General features: G+C 43.7%; 1 protein-coding gene across 1 annotated transcript in view; it reads right to left on the reverse strand.

Annotated features, from left to right (window-relative positions):
- The window catches only part of csmd3b (CUB and Sushi multiple domains 3b), a 2,394,280-nt gene that overhangs the window by 164,275 nt on the left and 2,209,459 nt on the right, over positions 1-20,546 (reverse strand). The window contains exons 51-52 of the mRNA XM_038809755.1: positions 9,363-9,476; positions 7,590-7,778 (exon numbers count right to left, since the gene is read on the reverse strand). Coding sequence (XP_038665683.1) covers positions 7,590-7,778; positions 9,363-9,476 — 303 coding nt within the window. The remainder of the gene's footprint in view (positions 1-7,589; positions 7,779-9,362; positions 9,477-20,546) is intronic.

Below are 20,546 nucleotides of genomic sequence, written 5' to 3' on the forward strand. Positions count from 1 at the left end.
ATTGGAAAAAATAATTGGGTAATCTAAATTTTTTTTTTTAAATTTCAGAAAACCATGTTGTCTCTGCCCAATTACATTAATATATTCTAAGTTCCCTGCTATAACCTCCTCAATAATAGATTCTAGCATTTTCCTTACATATGTTCAGCTTACTTTCTTATAGTCTCCAGTTTTCAGTCTCTCTTGTACCTTGAATAGAAGAATTACATTTGCTATTTTCAAATCTAATGGGATCTTCCCAGAATCTATGGAATTTGGGAGAATCGCAAACAATGCATCTACTATCTCCATTTATTTTAAGACCCTTGAATGGATGTCATCAAATCCTGTGGACCTGTCAGCCTTATATATTCTCTCAGGACACTTTCCCTGGTGATTGCAATTGTTTCAAGTTCCTCCCCCCCTTGTTTACAAGTATTCCTGCGATTTTATTTATCTCTTTTGCAGAGAAGACACAACATATCTTTTCAACGCTTCTGCCATTTCCTTATTTCCGATTCCCCATTCTCATTCTCTGGGAGGACCAAACCTCCCTTTGATTACGCTTTTACTTTTTAAATATTTGTAGAAACTCTCATTATCGGTTCTTTTATTTCTTGCTAACTTTCTCTCATACTTATTAGAACCCATAGAATCCCTACAGTTGAGAATGAGGTCAATGGGCCCATCGAGTCTGCACCGACCCTCCACAAGAGCACAGTACCTCGTCACCCCCCCCCCCCCCCCCCCCCCCCAATTGATCCTTTTGCATTGAGCATGGCCAATTCACCTCACCTGCACATCTTTGAACTGTGGGAGGAAACCGGAGCACCTAAACGAAACCCATGCAGCAACGGGGAGAACGTGCAAACTTCACAGTCACCCGAGGCCGGAATCGAACGGGGTCTCTGGCTCTGTGAGGCAGCAGTGCTATGCTGCTGCCAGTTAGTCATTCTCATGGTCTTACATTCTCATAATCATGTGCTTGTGCCACAGTCATTCATATGACTAATTTCTCCCTCAGCAAGTTTAACAACATTTCATTTCTTAGTCAGTAAAGCACTGATTAGTCATTCCTCGCTGTTTAAAAAATTTTGGCCAATAGTCTGACCGACCATTAACCTTCGCAGAATTGTATGTTTTTTGCCGTTACTTTTATCTCTTTAATTAGTCACTGGTTGTGCATCCTTCTCCAAGAGTCTTTCTTTCTCAACAGAATGTATCTTTGCTGATTGTTATGAAATTCTACTTCAATGTTTGTCACTGCATCTCCACAGTCCTATCTTTCAACCTAATTTTCTTGTGGCTATTTAGACCCCAATCTTTTAAAAGATCAATTACACTTCAGATTCATACGCGCTTGGAACTCAACATGACATCCCATAAAGATGTACGATCAATTAAGGATGCTGTCAAGTAATAAAAACTCTCACATTTCAAAACCTAGCAGAGCTAAACGATCATACTGTTCACTGCAGAGAAAATATACATCTGAAATACTCTTTTAACACATGCAGAAATGTGTTTCTGTAAAGTGTGCTAAATGCAGTTGAACAGAAAGCTTCATGTAGGACGTTGCTCATATTGTTTGTCTTTCTTTAATTGCAAATCTGTAATTGTTTTGCCAAATCCCATTGAAATCTCAAGTTAGGATAAGAACAGTTCTATTCTATCTATAACGTATCTCATCTGTACTCAGAGCAAAGTTTCACATAGCTCCACAAACCATAATGTGCTGAATTTTCATCCATTTATACTCATTAGATGGTGGGTAGAAAAGAATTACCTCCCTCAACCATTACCCAGCATTTTCAATATATCTGAATTATGTGTCTACATTGAAGTGGCAAAGCTGAAATTGATGTTGGAAGAAAATTGGACGTCAGGCACAAAGCAAACGAAAAACCCATGGAAAAACACACAATTCAAACAAGAAAAATCTACTTGTACTCCTACTGTATAATGGGACAGATATCAGACCATTATATTTGTTCAGTTGAAAATTTCTGACCTTTCATTTTGATCCTCGCTTTTAGTTGGAACCAAATGCAGAGAAGGAAGCTGAAGGCAACAGTACTCCATTCGTATGGAATACCCTTCCTCACTAAAATGGTGCAAATGCTAGGATCTCCAGCATTGTGGCTATTGGATAAGCAAAAATATCTGCTTATCCCTACATTCTGTCAAATGATGTATTAATGATGACAAGAATGGTTCTTGTATCTTCCTACAAATGCAGTTTGGCTATTGTCGAATAAAATTTGCAAGACATTTTTCTGATAATAGAGAAAAAAGACTTGTGTTTACATAGTGCCTTTCATGAGCTCAGGACACCCCAAGCTGCATCACCGTCAATTAAGTACATTTCAAGTGTAGACCCTGTCCTCATGCAGTTTTAACAAAGGATTTCAAATGTAAGTTTAGTATAGAGTAAATGATCTTCAGATTATGAGTCGGATTTGATTTGATGTTTGTCGCAACAGGAAATGCATGTTCAGTTTAACAATGCAATACCTTGTGTGACAATCCAGATATATTGCCTAATTCTAGTGCCTCGTCACCCATCATTTTTATGAACTCTTCAACAATGCCCGGAAACTCTCTATTAAATAACAGGCTACAATCATTAATGCATTAATTTATCAACCTAGGGTCAGTGGCAGCATTCAAACCTCTAAGACATGGGGCGAAATTCCTCGACCCCCAGCAGGGTCAGAGAATCGCCTGGGGCCGCCGAAAATCCCGCCCCCGCCGTGTCAGAGATTCTCCGCCACCCGGGAAGTGGAGGTGGCGGGAATCTCGCCACTCCAATCGGAGAGGCCCCTGCGGTGATTCTCCGGCCCAGATGGGCCGAAGTCCCGTCGCTGGGAGGCCTCAACCCGCCGCTGAGGTTTGAACCACATCTGGTGGCGGCGGGATCGGAGGCGCGAGCGGGACCCGGGGTCCTGGGGGGGGGGGGGGGGGGGGCGATCAGACCCCGGGGGGTGCCCCCACGGTGGCCAGGCCCGCGATCGGGGCCCCCCGCTCAGACTCCGGGCCAGTGCCCTGGGTGCACTCTTTCTCCTCCGCGGCCAGCCCCGCTGCCGGGGGCACCAGGTTTTTGCGCCAGTCTTCTGGTGCCAACCGCTCCGGCACGGGGCTAGCCCCCAAAGGTGAGAATTCCCCACCTTTGGGGAGGCCCGACCCCGGAGTGGTTGGCGCCACTCCCCTACGCTGGGACCCCCCGTCATGCCGGGTAGGGGAGAATCCCATGATGTGAGATCAAGTTGCAACCAAGGACTTGACCGCATAGCCTCTGCTGATACTTCAGTTCAGTTCTCAGATAGTACTCCATTGTAAGAGGTGTTGTTTTTAGATGGAACTGAGGACCCATCTGTCCTCTCAAGTCCACCTAAAAGCTGCCAGGTTGGAACTTCCACAGAGTTCTGACAGGGTTACTATAACAAAGGATATGATGGCCTGATCACTAATAATGCAGAAGTACAATTGAATGGATGAGGCTTGTTACAAAAATTTAATTTGACACTGGAACGATTTTAATTCAATTGTTCAGGAAATTGTATGAAAATAAAATTGGCAAGCTTCCAATCTTGATAAACTGTAATCATACATATTCTGGCATATCCTCACATATCCTGGCAGACTTTCTGGGGTTAAGACATCATATTGTGGTCGATTGGCAGTGGGATGTGCAAGATATTCCAAGGTGCAGATGATAATTTAGCTCTTTTAAATTTGGCTTCAGGCTATTAAATGTCTGCACATAATGATTTGAGATTTTAGATGACTTTATCAATCCTGTGTAAACTGTAGTAAGTGAAGACACAGGCATCACCCAGTGAAATTGATTTCCTTTCTTCTCTGCACTTTACGGATTAGAATTTTGAAAATTCAAACAAATCAAAATTGCAATGAATACACCATCAAAATGGTCTCTCTGCAGGAGATGTGGCTTGCGATAAATAATTTCTGCTTACCTTCTTTGAACATTTTATGAAGTTCAAAGAATTTGAACAGGCAAAGGGATGACTGGTAAGTAGGAGGCTTTCAAAAGTGTGCCAACCAGAGTTCAGGGTAAGTACATTTATTTTAGAGTAAAGGGCAAAGCTGGTTGAAGTAGGGAACCCTGGATGACTCAGGATATTGAGGCCCTGGTCAAAAAGAAGGCGGCGGCATGTGACATACATAGGCAGCTGGGATTAAGTAGATCCTTTGACGTGTATAGAGGTTGTCGGTGTGGAGTTAAGAGAGAAATCAGGAGGGCAAAAAGGGGACATGAGATTGCTTTGGCAGACAAGGCAAATGAGATTCCAAAGAGCTTCTACAAACACATAAAGGGCAAACAAGTAACAAGGGAGAGAGTAAGGCTTCTTAATGATCTATAATGTCAACTATGTGCAGATCCACAGGAGATAGGTGAGATCCTAAATGAATATTTCTCATCAATATTTACTGTTGAGAAAGGCATGGATGTTAGGGAACTTGGGGAAATAAATAGTGATGTCTTGAGGAGTGTACATATTACAGAAGGAGCTGCTGGAAGTCTTAAAGTGCATCAAGGTAGATAGGTCCCCGGGACCTGACGAAATGTATCCCAGCAGAGATGTTTTAATTGTCGACAGCCACAGGTAAGGTGTCTGAAGATTGGCGGATAGCAAATATTGTGCCTTTGTTTAAGAAGGGCCGCAGGAAAAAGTCTGGGAAGTACCAGACCGGTGAGCCTAATATCTGTGGTCGCTAAGTTGTCAGAAGGTACTCTTGAGAGACAGGATCTACAGGCAATTAGAGAGGCAAGGACTGATTAGGGATGGTCAACATGGCTTTGCGAGTGGAAGATCATGTCTCACAAATTTGATCAAATTTTTTGAAGAGGTAGCCAAAAAGGTAGATGAGGGCAGTGCAGTTGACATAGACTTTAGCAAGGCCTTTGATAAGATACCACATGGTAGAGTGTTGCATAAGGTTACATCTCATGGGATCCAGGGTGAGGTAGCCAATTGGATACAAAATTAACATGATGACAGAAGGCAAAGAGTAGTTATAGAGGATTGTTTTTCAAACTGGAGGCCTGTTACCAATGGTGTGCCTCAGGGGTCAGTGCTGGGTCCACTGTTACTTGTTATTTATATTAATGATTTTTAGGAACCATGGTTAATAAGTTTGCAACTAACACCAAGATTGGTGGCCTAGTGGCCAGTGAAGAAGGTTATCTAGGATTGCAATGGTATCTTGATCAATTGGGCCAGTGGGCCGACGAATGGCAGGTGGAGGTTAATTTAGATAAATGTGAGGTGATGCATTTTGGTAAATCAAATTGGGGCAGGACCTACCCAGTTAATGGTAGGGTGTTGGGGAGAGTTATAGAACAAAGAGATCTAGGAGTACAGGTTCACAGTTCCTTGAAGGTGGAGTCGCAGGTGGACAGTGTGGTGAAGAAGGCATTCAGCATTCTTGGTTCATTGGTCAGAACATTGAGTATAGGAGTTGGGATGTCTTGTTGAAGTTGTGCGGGACATTTGTGAGGCCACAGTTGGACTACTGTGTACAGTTCTGGTCACCTATTATAGAAAGGATATTATTAAACTAGAAAGAGTGCAAAGCAGATTTACAAGGATGCTATTGGGACTTGATGGTTTGAGTTCTAGGGAGAGGTTGGATAGACTGGGACTTTTTTCCCTGGAGCGTAGAAGGCTTAGGGGTGATCTTAAAAGGTTTATAGAATAATATGGGGCATAGATAAGGTAGATGGTCAACATATCTTTTCCCAAAGGTGGGGGAGCTTAAGACTAAAGGGCATAGGTTTAAGGTGAGAGTGGAGAGACAGAAAAAGGCCCAGAGGAGCATTTTTTTGAGACAGTGTGTGGTGGGTGTCTGGAATGAGCTGCCAGAGGCAGTGGTAGAGGCAGGTACAATTTTATCTTTTAAAAAGCATTTAGACAGTTAAATAGCTCAGAGGGGTACAGAGGGATATGGGCCAAACGCGGGCAATTGGAACTCGCTTAGTGGTAAAAACTGGGCGGTATCGACATGTTGGGCCGAAGGGGCTGTTTCCATGCTGTAAATCTCTGTGAGGCTATCGTTTACAAAGAGAATTTTTCCAAATGCATATATTGCAAGCTGCAACTTTAGCGATCCTCTGGAGTGCCAATCCTTGATAAAGTAATCAGTTAAAGTTTCTAATCAGATTTTTATTTTGACATGGGCCTGGATTCTCCGCCCAGTGACGTCAGCAACATGAATCGCAATAGAGTGGAAAATTGGGTGTCCAGCTGAAATAGAGGTCCGCACCAGGTGCCAAAGTGACTATGCTCCGGCCCCTGGCTAGCAGCAGGATTGAGGTTCTCACCAGTGTGCCAGTGGAAGGATGCTAATGGATGCAAATGGACGCTAATGACCACTTGAATCCATTTAGCAGGTCCAGCGCCAGAGTCTCCGGGCCCTCGCAGTTTTCCGGTCCTCCAGACCGGGAGTCACGTGGATGTGGATCACGACAGATATTACTAAACATAAACATGACATGTAGACCTTACCATGGGCCAAGGGGGCAACTCCTTAAGGGAGTTACCTCCAAAGTCCAACCAAGGGTCACCCTCCTCCCATACAATGCACTACCTGTCCACACCGCCCTTACCAGACCCTGCCACCGCTATAGCCCACAATGTTTACAAACATCAACCATATCAAAGAGAGTTAAGTGCTGTCAATTTTCAGGAAAATCACTCAAGTGTGAAGGGCGTGATTGGAATGCACTTAACCTTTTTTGATGTGGTTAATGTTTGTAAACATTGTGGTTACAGCACATAGAGTGAAGAAGATGAATGAAGCAAGGCTAACATTGGTTTTGTGGAAAGTGTCAATCATGATGAGAAATGAATGAATGGCTTGTACCTAAGAGATCTGAGGGGTTTAAACACAGGTCACAGCTTTTCTCTTTCCAAGAATGGACGCATGATACTTCCAGGTGAGTTATTTATTTTCACTGCCTCTGTCTGGACTGTTCTCTAACTTCCAGAAAGGGGTTTCTTTTCTAGGGGTGCCTGTGGTGGTCCCTTCAGTTTTGGGATCCATGTGGGGGTCCCTTAGGAGGGTGTCTGTATTTAGAGTGTCTCTGGAGTCTCCATATTTAGGGGAAGGGGGAGAGGTGGGCTGGGTTTGCTATCCGGCCTCCCACTTAAAATGGCGGCCTGATAGAGGGATTCCCTTGAGAGTCCCTCTTATTCCTCGCTATGCGTAAATTTGCTTTGTGATTTGCACTCCCAGCGGGAGACCATAGACTCCCAAATGGAGAATCTTGCCCCTGGTTGAGAAAATAATTTAATTAAGTTTCTGCGCATGGAAATTAAAGGAAGTATCCATTCCAGATAGAATTTAATATTAGCAAATTGGAATGTGAGAAGTCCCTTGTGATGCATCATTTGGATAAATTTATAGTTTCTGAGTTAAATGTTTTTGCCCAGGAATTTGCGAGCAAATTTGGAAAACAATTCAGTTACAACCAAAGTATTACACCGATGCATGGAAGCGAATGGAAAAATAACTGAAAGAATGGAACTATGGGTCTGTGCAAGTAAATAAATCTTGAATGCCATTTATGACAACTTTTAAGTTACCATCAAAAACCTCGAGTTCATCAAACTCTTTCTCCGTCTGGAAAAACTCGAAGAATAAGGTGATGTTGTAACCCTTTTCCACAATAATGCTCCAAGCACAGGTCTGGAAGTTATGGTAGCTGTCTGGATAACCAGGGCTCAATATGACACCTGTCGAGTCAGTTCGCACCTCGTTGACTGGACACAGCACTGAAAATAAAAACAGAAACAATCCTTTAAGTAGGTACAGACATCTTTTATGGATTTTTACTCTTTTGAATAAGCCAAATGAGAACTACAGATAGACCAAGAGGATAACGTTGTTGTATTTTAAATGTATTAAAATCCAAAAGCTTACAACGATTTACTCGAATATCGTTTTCATTTATTTTGATTAAACGTTTCTTTTATATGGCCTGCACGCACTGTAAAGTAATGATTTATTATTTTGTGGGTGCGGGTGGAAGGTTCAAGAAATTTCTCATGTATTCAGGCCTTTACTCAATTCTTTATTGAGGAATTCACGGCAGTGATGGAGAAGAACACACACAATTGGATTTATTTTCCTTCAGTCCCTATTGTCTGTGTGAGTGTAAAATGGGTTTCTGCATACCAGCCTTTGCGCTCACATTAATGACTGGAGCAAAGAATTTTCAATGTTTCTAAAACTCTCATATTTCATCCTGCCAACATAATGTACGGTACTGAGATTTTATGCAATAATGTTTAGTCGCTCATTAGGCGTAATGAGTCAGATGTATCAAACCTTGACCCTTTTGTTTCTGAGGGCTATGTGTCCTGTGTCACTTGATGACTGATTTTTTTCGAGGAACTGTGAATCCTGACAAGCGGTGTCTAATTTAAGGGTGAATATAATGAACATAATCAGGAGAAATACCTGTAAGCATCTATTCATGCCAGTGAAAGTAAGTTAACTTCAATCAGCAGAGCCGTATTATATGCAGGATGCTTCCGCAATCAAACCATTGCAAACATTAATGTGGCTACTACTCCCTTCACTATCAGGCTCACGATATCAACTTTTACTAACGTTATTCCAAACCAAAAAAAATTGTTGTATTTTTCTTTCCAAGTATATAAACAACCAAAATTACAGGTGGAAGATCAATGAAGTATTGTCGATAACTGAGCCAATAATAAGGAACCATAAACCTCTGCATTGTGTGACTGGAAATGATAGTAATTTTGTTTACGACTGAGCTCATAAACCTTTATGTGACTGACAGCAGGAAATACTTTGCCTTTATTATCGATTCTGTAACATAGCTGCAATGTTCTGAAGGTTAGATAGGCTGTGAATGAGACATTCAACTGCTATTTATTTCCTGCAACATGTGCAATTAATACTTTGTATCTTGCCATTGATTTTGGAATTTCTGTCTTCTTTTCAGAATTTTGTTATACAAGTCTCCAAATTCATGTACTAAATTGAATTTAGTTGTGCAAGTTGAATCCTGCCAACAGAAAAATAGGATGGAGGAGCAGTGGGGCAGGGGTGTAATTAGTCAGACAAACAGCATCATTCACCTCTGGTCAATGAACCCTTAAATTAGCCACCACTGATGCCCCATCCTAAGCAAGCCAAGGACCCTATTTAAATTGGCATTTAAGACTGCATCTTGTGGAGATAAAATCCCTAATTTTCAATCTGTATGTCTTTCAGCGCAACAAACACTTTCTTTAAAAAATTTGATTCGAAAAATATCAATCAATCATATTAACATGTAACAATAGATTTGGATCATATAAAGAAAGACTGTGTGAAGTACAAACCTTCACAAGATGGAGGAACAGCATCCATTTGCAAACGCTCTCCGAGTCGACAAGTAAGAATTTCCTTACCAATCAGAGTGAATCCTGGTAAACAGTGGAATCTTATGAGGTCTCCTGTGAGGTAAATACAACATTGTTTAAGTTTCAATTTTTAAATCTCAACATGTAATTTCAAATTCTCCATAAAACAAATTTAATCCAGTGATCTAAACCTAGATGTTTCTGACAGAGTGAAGTAACATTTTCTGGCGTACTTTACTTTTGTTAAATAGGCTTCGGTTAAAGGCACTCAGCATGACTGAAGACATCTGAATCCAACTCAATGTTTATAGAAGTAGGGCTGCTTTCTCCTCTTTTGGGGCTATGTCTGGAGGATCCCAGGCATTTTTACATGCAAAAAATCAGCGAGGCCCCAGCACTGATTCTCCAACCAGTGAGGGGCCAGCAGCCACGCCATGTAAAACACACGGCCTTCCCGCTATAAACACCTGGAGATTTGCCGGGTCCGTGGCTGCACATGAGCACGGCGACAGCCTGCAGTGGTTGCGCCGTATAACATGGAAGCGGCCGCACACAGACCCGACTTGACAAATTGTGGCCCCCTCGCCACCCCAGCCCACCAGTCCCTCCAGCCCTCGCTGCAGCCCCCCCCCCCCCCCCCCCCCCCCGCACACGGCCAGCAGCACAGCTCCCTCCTGACTGTTGGTGGCACCGGATACGGTCCGCAGCCGCCACGCCGGGTTTCCGACTGCCAAGAACATGAGTCAATCGTGCAATCGTAAACTCGGCCCAACAGGGGCGGCGCATCAGGGGTAGGGCCTTCAGATAATGTCCTGAGGCCGTCTCAACGCCGTGCTCCTCGATGACGCTGTTTTGTAAGTGGCGGAGCATCCAAAATCAGGCGCTGCCCCCGATTTCATCGTTAAAAGGGATTCTCTGCCCGATTGCCGATTACGAAATCGGTGTCGAGGAATGGGGAATCCCACCTCTTATCTTTGGAATTTATTGCATTTCAGTTTGTATGAGGAAAGTCCAAACAAGTTTGGTTGAATTACAATGAACAAGATCAAAACACCCGAATGTCCTTCTCTACAAATTATTTTAATGTTAAGATTTGTAGTGATGGTCATATTTTGAAGACAGAAAGTTCTGATGCATTAAAACTAAACTATGCTGCAGCAAAAGATTTACCAAAGTGTTTGACTTCTGTCCTTCGTCCCGCTCGGTGATTAAGTTTTCTCACAAAACAACTCAAAAATACAAGACCTATTTCCAAAGGTTGTCAGTCCAAGTTCAGTTATTAATAATAATCTTTATTAGTGTCACAAGTCGGCTTACATTAACAGTGCAATGAAGTTACTGTGAAAATCCCCTAGTCGCCACATTCCGGCGCCTGTTCGGGTACATAGAGAGAATTCAGAATGTCCAATTCACCTAACAAGCACGTCTTTCGGGACTTGTGGGAGGAAACCGGAGCACCCGAAGGAAACCCACGCAGACACGGGGAGAACATACAGACTCTGCACAGACAGTGACGCAAGCCGGGAATCGAACATGGGTCCCTGGCACTGTGAAGCAACAGTGCTAACCATATTCTTCAAATTCCTTCACATTTTTCAAATATTCTTCAATATTGTATTTGTCACCATTGAAGATCAAGACTTCACTGATGCACAACTGCAACCCCATTTCTTTATCCACTCAGTAAGGTAACTGCTGACCAAAACCAGTTGGGGAATTGATAGCTAGATTTTCAAAAGGTTTGGGATTCAGCAAGAACACTACCATATTTATGACTTGTGATTTACTTCCCGTTATCCTTTGTAAAACTTTGGGGTAATTACGGACTTATAGACTTTTACAGCACAGAGGGAGGCCATTCAGTCCATCACGTAAGCACTGGCTCCCAAAAGAGCTACCCAGCTAGTGCCATTGCCCAGCCCTATCTCCGTAGCTCTCTAAATTAATCAGTTTCAAATATGTATTCAGCTTTCTTTTGCAACCTCCTATGGAATCCGCCTCCACCATTTTCCCAAGCAGCACATTCGAAATCCCAACAATTCTCTGAGTAAAGACGTTTCTCCTCATCTCACTCCTAGCTTTCGTGCAATACTGACCCCTAATCACTGACCCGCCAATAAATTCACCTCTTAATCTTCTCTGCTCTGAGAAGAAAAAGCCCAATTTCTCTCATCTTTCCTTGCATCTAAAGTTTCTCATTCCATGTATCATTCTCGTAAATCTCTTCTTCACTCACTATAAGGCTTTAACCTTCCTTGAATAAGGTATCCAGAACTGAACACCATATTCCAAATGTGGTCTGACAAATGGTTTGTAGAGGTGTAGTATCACTTCCCTGCTTTTATATTCTATGCCTCTATTTATTAACCCAGGGATCCTGTAAAACCTCTTAACAACTGTGTCAACTTGCCTGGCCACCTTCAGAGAATTATGCACTTTTCTCATTGGAGTGAAGGAGGATGAGAGGTGACTTAATTGAGGTGTATAAGATGATGAGAGGGATAGATAGAGTGGACGTTCAGCGACTTTTTCCTCGGGTGGATGTAGCTACTACAAGTGGGCATAACTATAAGGTTCATGGTGGAAGATAGAGGAGGGATGTCAGAGGTAGGTTCTTTATTCAGAGTGGTTGGGGCTACTCCAAGCTATGGTAGTGGAGTTGGACACTTTAGGAACTTTCAAGTGGTTATTGGATAGGCATATGGAGTGCACTAGAATGATTGGGAGTAGGTTAATTTGATCTTCGTTTCAGACTAGTTCGGCACAACATCGTGGACAGAAGGGCCTGTTCTGTGCTGTACAGTTCTATGTTCTATATGTTCTAATCGAAGTCTAGTTAAAGGTACTGCACTGACATTGAATGAATGCTAGGTATTTCAAAGGATCTCAGTGGATTTCAAGGCTTTTCAAAAGTTGTCAGCATTCCTGGAAAGCTCTGACACACGAAAAATCAGTAGTTTTAAAAGCACAAGTCTGAGGAAGCAGGTGCGAGGAAAAAGAAAGTTTTTCTTACTTGAATCTTCAGTGAACTGTCTGATCTGATCATCAGCAATCAGGCAGGGGAGTTCAGAATGAGAAGGGTACTTTAGAGTTTAAACATGTTAGACAAGGATGATGATTTTGAACAGCGGGCTGCCTCAGATCATCATGCCAAGAATGATCTTCAGTTTGCCCAGCGCTGGAAGGGCAGTCAAGGCATGGGACCCCCATCGCGGGCAAGGGTCCTGCAATCAATTCCTTACCTGCAGCTCACGCCCACTCAAACCCCTGGACCATTAGAGGCCCCTCCCTCTGCAGCCTAGGCAGTGGCAAAGGGGCACATGAACAATGGGCTAACCCACAGGACCCCATTTAGGGTCATTGCACCAGGACCCCAATATTTGCTTGTCACTGCTTGCAGCAAGGCTCACCTGGTGGAGCTCCCAGGGGTTGGAGCATAACGGGGCTGGGTGGACATTCGTGCTTCCGGCATGTTAATCGCATTCTAATGAATGAACATCACCTATTTGCATATTCCAGCCAGTGCGGGCAGGAAATCCGTCCCGGCCGGCAAGAATTCTGCCCAACATATCTGCGCTGCTCGGTCTGACTTATTCTTCTCCTTCCTCAGATTGTTTTCTAAGTCATTCAAAGGCTCCTCCTTAGTCAGACTATGTTTGTTTTGTTATGATCCGGTTGATGTTATAACCGAACGGGAAGATCTCAGAATTGAAAACTGGCTCAAACAACCATCAATGTGATTCTACCACCACGTGAATCATGAGAGAGGCCCAAATTGGGCTCCATGCAGGACACAAAAACCTGAGCGAGTCGCCCGACATGGGATGCCTGGCATGACCTGGACCATGCCCTCGCTGGCCGTGATCCAGATAATTATATTTAAATAAGCCATTAGCCATTTTGCCGCTGCATTCACCTGGTGCCCGGGAGTCACCAGCCAGGCCTCAGCCGGCTGCCAATCAGTACTGATCTCTAAAAGCATGTAATGGCTACTCAGGGACCTTGGAGGCAGAAGGGCAGGGGAGTACCCTGGCATTCCTGGCACTCAGGTAGTGCCCACTTCCACCTTGGCAGTGCCAGGGACATTGCCCAGGTTCCAGGCTGGCAGTGCCTGGATTCCAGGTTGGCACTACCATGGGTCAGAGCCTGAGGGGGCCATTCCTATGAAAGGAAGGGTGAGGGAGTCGTGAACGGTGGGGGGTCAACATATCAAGGGGCTCATGAAGGTGTGTGGGGTGGCCTGAAAATGGGTGGGGCGCTCAGTAACCCTATAGTGGGGTGTGCTCACTTGGATGGGGTGGGGGGGGGAGTTAATGCACATGTCTGCAGGTGTGCATTAACCATGGATGGGGGGTGTAGACGACCATGAAGCTCATTTAGAGATTGGGGCCCCTTTTCAAAATGGCGTCCAGTCTCCGAGGAGACACTGGAGAAGTCAGCTCTCCAGAAAACATTTCTCAGTGTGGGCTAGACTGAGCTCATCAGTGCATGAAATGAGTTAAGTGCAACCTCAATGGGGCATTCGTGAAAGAGATAAAAAAAACCGAGAAGAGTCCCGTTAGATAGCGGGGCTGTTCTGGCGCTGAGACACACACTGCTACGTGTGCCCAAAACGGGACTCTGGTTTTTGCATGTTCAATCGTGCCCCAAGTGTTTCATCTTCACTCTGTGGTCAATAATACATCAAGCCGATCACCCAGCCTTTGTAGAACCTGCTTGATATTCGTGCTATTCGTTATAAAAGGCAGGTAATTCTTAGTTAGATTGTATTTCTCACACTCAAGATGAAATGCTACCCAAAGGTGATATATATTGAACATACGGTGCCGAAGGAGGCCATTCAGCCCATCATGTCTGCACCGACCCACTTCAGCCCTCACTTCCACACTATCCCCCGCAACCCAATAACCCCTCCTAACTTTTTCGGTCACTGAGGGCAATTTATCATGGCCAATCCACCTAACCGCTTTCAATTGTGAGAGGAAACCGGAGCACCCGGAGGAAACCCACACAGGCATGGGGAGAACGTGCAGACTCCGCACAGACAGAGACCCAGCGGGGAATCGAATCTGGGACCCTGGAGCTGTGAAGCACAGTGCTACCCACTTGGGCTACTGTGCTGCCCTCAGAAAGAAAAGCTTTTCTGCATCAAGGTCACACGGTTAGAGACATGACAAATCAGTAAATTCATAAATGAAGAATCCACATGTGCTATTTACCACTAATCAGATTCTAAATACATTACAATTTGCCTATTTCTTTTAGTTTGGTTGATTGTATTTGCCAACCTTGTTGGAACAAACCAATAGACTTGTTCTGTATGTCTATACTTTCATGAGTACATAAGGAACTATGAACAGAGGAATGCTATTTTAGCTCATTAATCCTGATCCTGATCCTACCACAGACCATTTACAATCTGCTCTAGCTAGCAGTCTACCCAAACCATTGAATCTTTTGAGAAAAGGTCCTGCAAAAATACAGACCCACCAGCAAACATAAATCAAGCACAATTTCAGAAAACTTGTCTGAACTTGAATCCTTACTCATTTATCTAATTGGTGCATCCATCTGTGTGACACATTGAAGTTCTCAAACATTCATGAACCATCATTTCCCACACAGAATTCAATCTTTATCTGTCGCTGTTTTTCTAACCCAGAGCCCATTTCTAACCGGATATCACCTGACACTGAACCAACTGGCCTCTTTTGGGAATGAAGGTCAAATAGACAAGCTGAACATCACTATTCTCAGCAGGTTTATATTGGATTAAATGTCCGTGCAGTATACCTTGCAACACTGCAGGCTTTTTGTTCCAGACATTGGGGGGTTTATTTTGATCTAACCTGACACAGTACAAAACTGATGGTATTGGATTAACGACTTAATTTATATTACTACTGATTTTACTTTCCATTAAATAGTTTTCCACCAGCAGATTAGGATAAAATGCCCCCCTCGCCAGATCTTTGGCAGAATGCAAATTTTATGACTGAAGAAGCAAACACTTGTTTTAAAAGTGAAATTACACCTAAAGGATATCAATGTCAGTCTGAAAAGTTGTTTGAGAAACTGGTGAGAGCAAGACACAAAAGGGTCGATTTTGCACCCGCATTAGCCGTCAGCAAGAATGATAACGCGGCTGAAAATATAACGCGAGAAGGGACACTCCAGCGAGATCGCATTTCCCTATTGTATCCACCCTTCGCCTGTGGTGTAACGAGGTCTCCGCCCAGAAAAACAGTGCCAACCTGTGCCAGGGGCAGTGCTAAGGGTGGGAATACTCAGTCTCTGGAACAGAGAATCCTGCCAGTAGCGTGTAAAATTGATGCATTACAACAGTTATTTTTCAAAAGCTGGACTTGAAATAGAAGGAAAAAGTGGAAAACAGATTGCAAGATGTATAATGGGATGTTTTTAAAATGAAATTTCAATGCTGCAGATTAAATATGTATCATTAAGAAAAGAAAACTACATCCAGTTTCAGGACATCATACAAAATTAATTAGAAACAAGCAAAATTTGATAATGAATGCATGTGGAGATGTTCCTCACTTTCCTCCTCCCTGGCTTTAGATGTGGACGAAATGTGCCAATATCCGAAGCATGGTGAGAGTTAATGTGCTTGTCACATCTGCACGTGTTTTATGGCATGAAACTAAGATGGGAATTGCTGTACACTCTGCAAGATGCCAACAGAAGCACGCTTGCTTTCTTTGCAGTCAAGCTGCATGAAGCACTCTGGAATCAAAGGTGACAGCCAGCGAACACTGAACAGATGCTAAGGTGCTTTTCTGCTGTTTGGAACTTTCACAAAGGGATCAATGTTGCTGCGCATAGAGGCCAAAGAAGCATCTGCCCAATGTTGTACCTTCTCCAAATAATGCAGCACCAGGTTCTGTCATCCAATGAAGGCATCATAGTTGAATCCTGGATAACAGCTGCTGACATACTCAATTATGTCTGTGTTTATACCACCTGGACATTAATTGAGTATTGAAGGGCCTTACTCTATATGAAGGTCACTGGGTTAAAATGAAGAACAGTGCCGTTCAGATACATGCCAGGTGTGACTCTGTGCTCAAAGGAGTCTTGTCACAAATTAAAACTGCATCTTCTAACCTAATGATGTCCCTTTTCCACATGAAAAATAATGGTGTTACAAACATATTGTTTGTTGTCCCCTTAGACATCTACACATAGCAGACTGATGTATTAACACCTTCCCCTTATTTTGTGCATCCAAAGTTGTTTTTGAATAATTATTGCATTCCCCAATATCACCTCTTTGTAAGGTAAGTGGTGCGTGGAACCTTAAGCTCTTAAACGCTGAGTACTGATTTGGCATCATTTGCATGTTCTGACCCCACATTGGCATCCATCTGGCAGATCTTCCAAGAGTACACCAATTAAGAGGCTTCCTCTGGGTCTACTGTCCAATCAAAGAGCCTGCAATTTTAGAAAGACCACAGTCCACCAGTCGAGGTGGATGCTGCCATTGTCGGAGGAAAACGCATTGACATCTCCATCTTGAGGCTGTCTTTGGAAAGTTATTAAATTGAATAAAATAAATGAAAATCCTGCGCAGGATTATTGGCAGCTGTGGTCCACTGATGACTTAAGACTCCATCGTGGGTAAGGGGAGGGTAACTGTAAGAGGCCAGCTGCTGGTAAACTGCTCCTAGACACCTGTTGGGTTCAGCCCTCAGTGGTGGTGGGGAGGGGGGGGGGGGGCAATCCGCCCCTCAGAGAATCCCAGCAGTGTTGCCGAACAACTCAAAAATGTGCACCTAATTATGCAGAGTGGCTACCCATTGTTGTCAGATGGGTAGTGTCTGCTGATGTTGAAAATCAGGAAAGATCAGCCGGAGGCTGGAGTACATTGACCTGGTGCTTACATCCCCAAAATTCCTCCCGGACCGACCTTCAAGCCAGCCCACATGTGACCAGGTAGATTCAGAACCATGAATCGGGGGAGGAAAGACAAATGCAAAAAAGAATGAATGTACGGAGGAGAATGCAGCCCTAGGTACAGGAAAACACAATAATAGAATTTTTAAAAAGGTATAGAACATAGAACAGTACAGGCCCTTCGGCCCTCAATGTTGTGCCGAGCCATGATCACCCTACTCAAACCCACGTATCCACCCTATACCCGTAACCCAACAACCCCCCCCTTAACCTTACTTTTATTAGGACACTACGGGCAATTTAGCATGGCCAATCCACCTAACCCGCACATCTTTGGACTGTGGAAGGAAACCGGAGCACCCAGAGGAAACCCACGCACACAGGGGGAGGGCGTGCAGACTCCGCACAGACAGTGACCCAGCCGGGAATCGAACCTGGGACCCTGGAGCTGTGAAGCATTTATGCTAACCACCATGCTACCGTGCTGTCTCCTTTTAAGGAGAGCTAATTTTCCAGGTCAGGTTCCAAGGACACGTCTACACCCATCATTTATGGGCAATCCTAGAATTGTGGATGCACTGTGGCCCGAAGTCTTAAAGTGTGGGCAGAACATATAAAATGGTATTTAAATGGTAGATTAGAGCTTCACAAAACGGACTATGTTGAATGTTAATGAAGTCACATGTTATTTATCTGCATTCATGCTGCTTTCATGCAAAGGCAAAGACACAGAATCACTGAAGTAACAATTCTGCTGTTTTTGATAACTGAAGATCATATAATGTACAGTGCAGGAGGAGGCCATTTGGCCCATCGAGTCTGCACTGACCCTTGGAAAGAGCACCCCACTTAAGCCCATGCTTGCATTCTATCCCCGTAACCCAGTAACCCCAACCAACCTTTTTGGACACTAAGGGCAATTTATCATGGCCAATCCACCTAACCTGCACATCTTTTGACTGTGAGACGAAACCGTAGCATCCGGAGGAACAGACTCCGCACAGACAGTGACCCATGCTGGGAATCGAACCTGGGACCCTGGAGCTGTGAAGCACAGTGCTACCAACTTGTGCTACCGTGCTGCCCTCAGAAAGAAAAGCTTATCTGCATCAAGGTCACACGGTTAGAGACATGACAAATCAGTAAATTCTTAAATGAAGAATCCACATGTTCTATTTACTACTAATCAGATTCAAAATGCATTACGATTTGCCTATTTCTTTTAGTTTGGTTGATTGTATTTGCCAACCTTGTTAGAACAAACCAATAGACTTGTTCTGTACTTCTATAGTTTCATGAGTACATAAGGAAGTATGAACAGAGGAATGCTATTTTAGCTCATTAATCCTGATCCTGATCCTACCACAGACCATTTACAATCTGCTCTAGCTAGCAGTCTACCCAAACCATTGAATCTTTTGAGGAAAGATCCTGCAAAAATACAGACCCTCAGCAAACATAAATCAAGCACAATTTCAGAAAACTTGTCTGAACTTGAATCCTTACTCATTTATCTAATTGGTGCATTCATCTGTGTGACACATTGAAGTTCTCAAACATTCATGAACCATCATTTCCCGCACAGAATTCAATCTTTATCTGTCGCTGTTTTCCTAATCCAGAGCCCATTTCTAACCAGATATCACCTGACACTGAACCAACTGGCCTCTCTCGGGAATGAAGGTCAAATAGACAAGCTGAACATCAGTATTCTCAGCAGGTTTATATTGGATTAAATGTTCGTGCAGTATACCTTGCAACACTGCAGTCTTTTTGTTCCAGACATTGGGGGGTTTATTTTGATCTAACCTGACACAGTACAAAACTGATAGTATGGGATTGACCACTTAATTTATATTACTCCTGATTTTACTTTCCATCAAATAGTTTTCCACCAGCAGATTAGGATAAAATGCCCCCCCCCCCCCCCCCCCCCCCCCCCCCTCGCCAGATCTTTGGCAGAATGGGACACTGGAGCAGTGAAGCAACTGTGCTAATCACTGCTATTGTGCTGTAAATTTTGAGGCAGCTAAATCATGAGAACGTTCGCCTTCACCTAACCTATATGTCTGTCTAGAAAACATGGGGGCCCGAATTTTCATTTTCAAGGCGGGAATCGAATTTGGGGCATTTCCTGATATCACAATCCTACCTCCTGCCCAACAGTGTCTACCTATGCTATTTTCATTGTGTGGCGGCAGGGGCAAGGGTGGAGTTGGGACCACTATCTTCAAAATCTGGCAGATACCAAGGCAAGAAAGTTAGACAGCCTGCCACCACTCATTTGTGCATCGGCCTAGTTCTGTACATGAGTGTTTGGTTTCAACCCTCACCTCCACCCACCAACTGTTTCCGCACGCCTGTCATATTCCCAATGATCCCTCCATACCACCCAAGCCCCATCTGTATACTCCATGTCACCTCCACAGCCCCCAGGCCCACTCACCAGTGTCCTCTGTGGGCCTAACTCATGAGACCTATAATAATATTGCAAAGTCTTTGAGAGGCTCATGAACTGCCAAAATACACAAATAGCCATTCAAAAAAATTTTTGGTCAATCAAACTGTTATTCAACATGAAGTTCTCGGTCCCCTTGATAGCTGTCCCAACAAGCCCTGGTCTGCTGAATCCGGGGTTTGGAGATCAACAAACTTTGATAATGCGATTCCATTGCACAATTTCTAAACAAAACCTTCAAAGTTGAATATGTTACAAATTTGGAAGGTCGTATCAGTTATCCCAACAGGTAGCCATCTACCCTGTCAAGCCTCCATAGAATCTTAAATATTTCAACAAGATCACCTCTCATTCTCTTAAACTATAATAAGGTGGGCAGCACGGTGGCCTAGTGGTTAGCACAACCGCCTCACGGCGCTGAGGTCCCAGGTTCGATCCCGGTTCTGGGTCACTGTCTGTGTGGAGTTTGCACATTCTCCCCGTGTCTGCGTGGGTTTCGCCCCCACAACCCAAAAATGTGCAGAGTAGGTGGATTGGCCACTCTAAATTGCCCCTTAATAGAAAAAATAATTGGGTAATCTAAATTTAAAAAAAAAAAAACTATAATAAGGTATAGGCCGAACCTGCTCAGCCGTTTCCCATAAAGAGAAATCCTTCATCCCAGGAATCAGTCGAATGAATTTTCTCTGCACTGCTTCCAATGTGAACATATCTCTCCCCAAGGGGTCCAAAACCATTCCTATAGTTGTGTTCTCACCAATGCCCAGTACAGTCATAGCAAAACCTTTCTA

The sequence above is a fragment of the Scyliorhinus canicula genome, chromosome 10 (genome assembly GCF_902713615.1).
Source record: "Scyliorhinus canicula chromosome 10, sScyCan1.1, whole genome shotgun sequence".
NCBI classification, from domain to species: domain Eukaryota; kingdom Metazoa; phylum Chordata; class Chondrichthyes; order Carcharhiniformes; family Scyliorhinidae; genus Scyliorhinus; species Scyliorhinus canicula.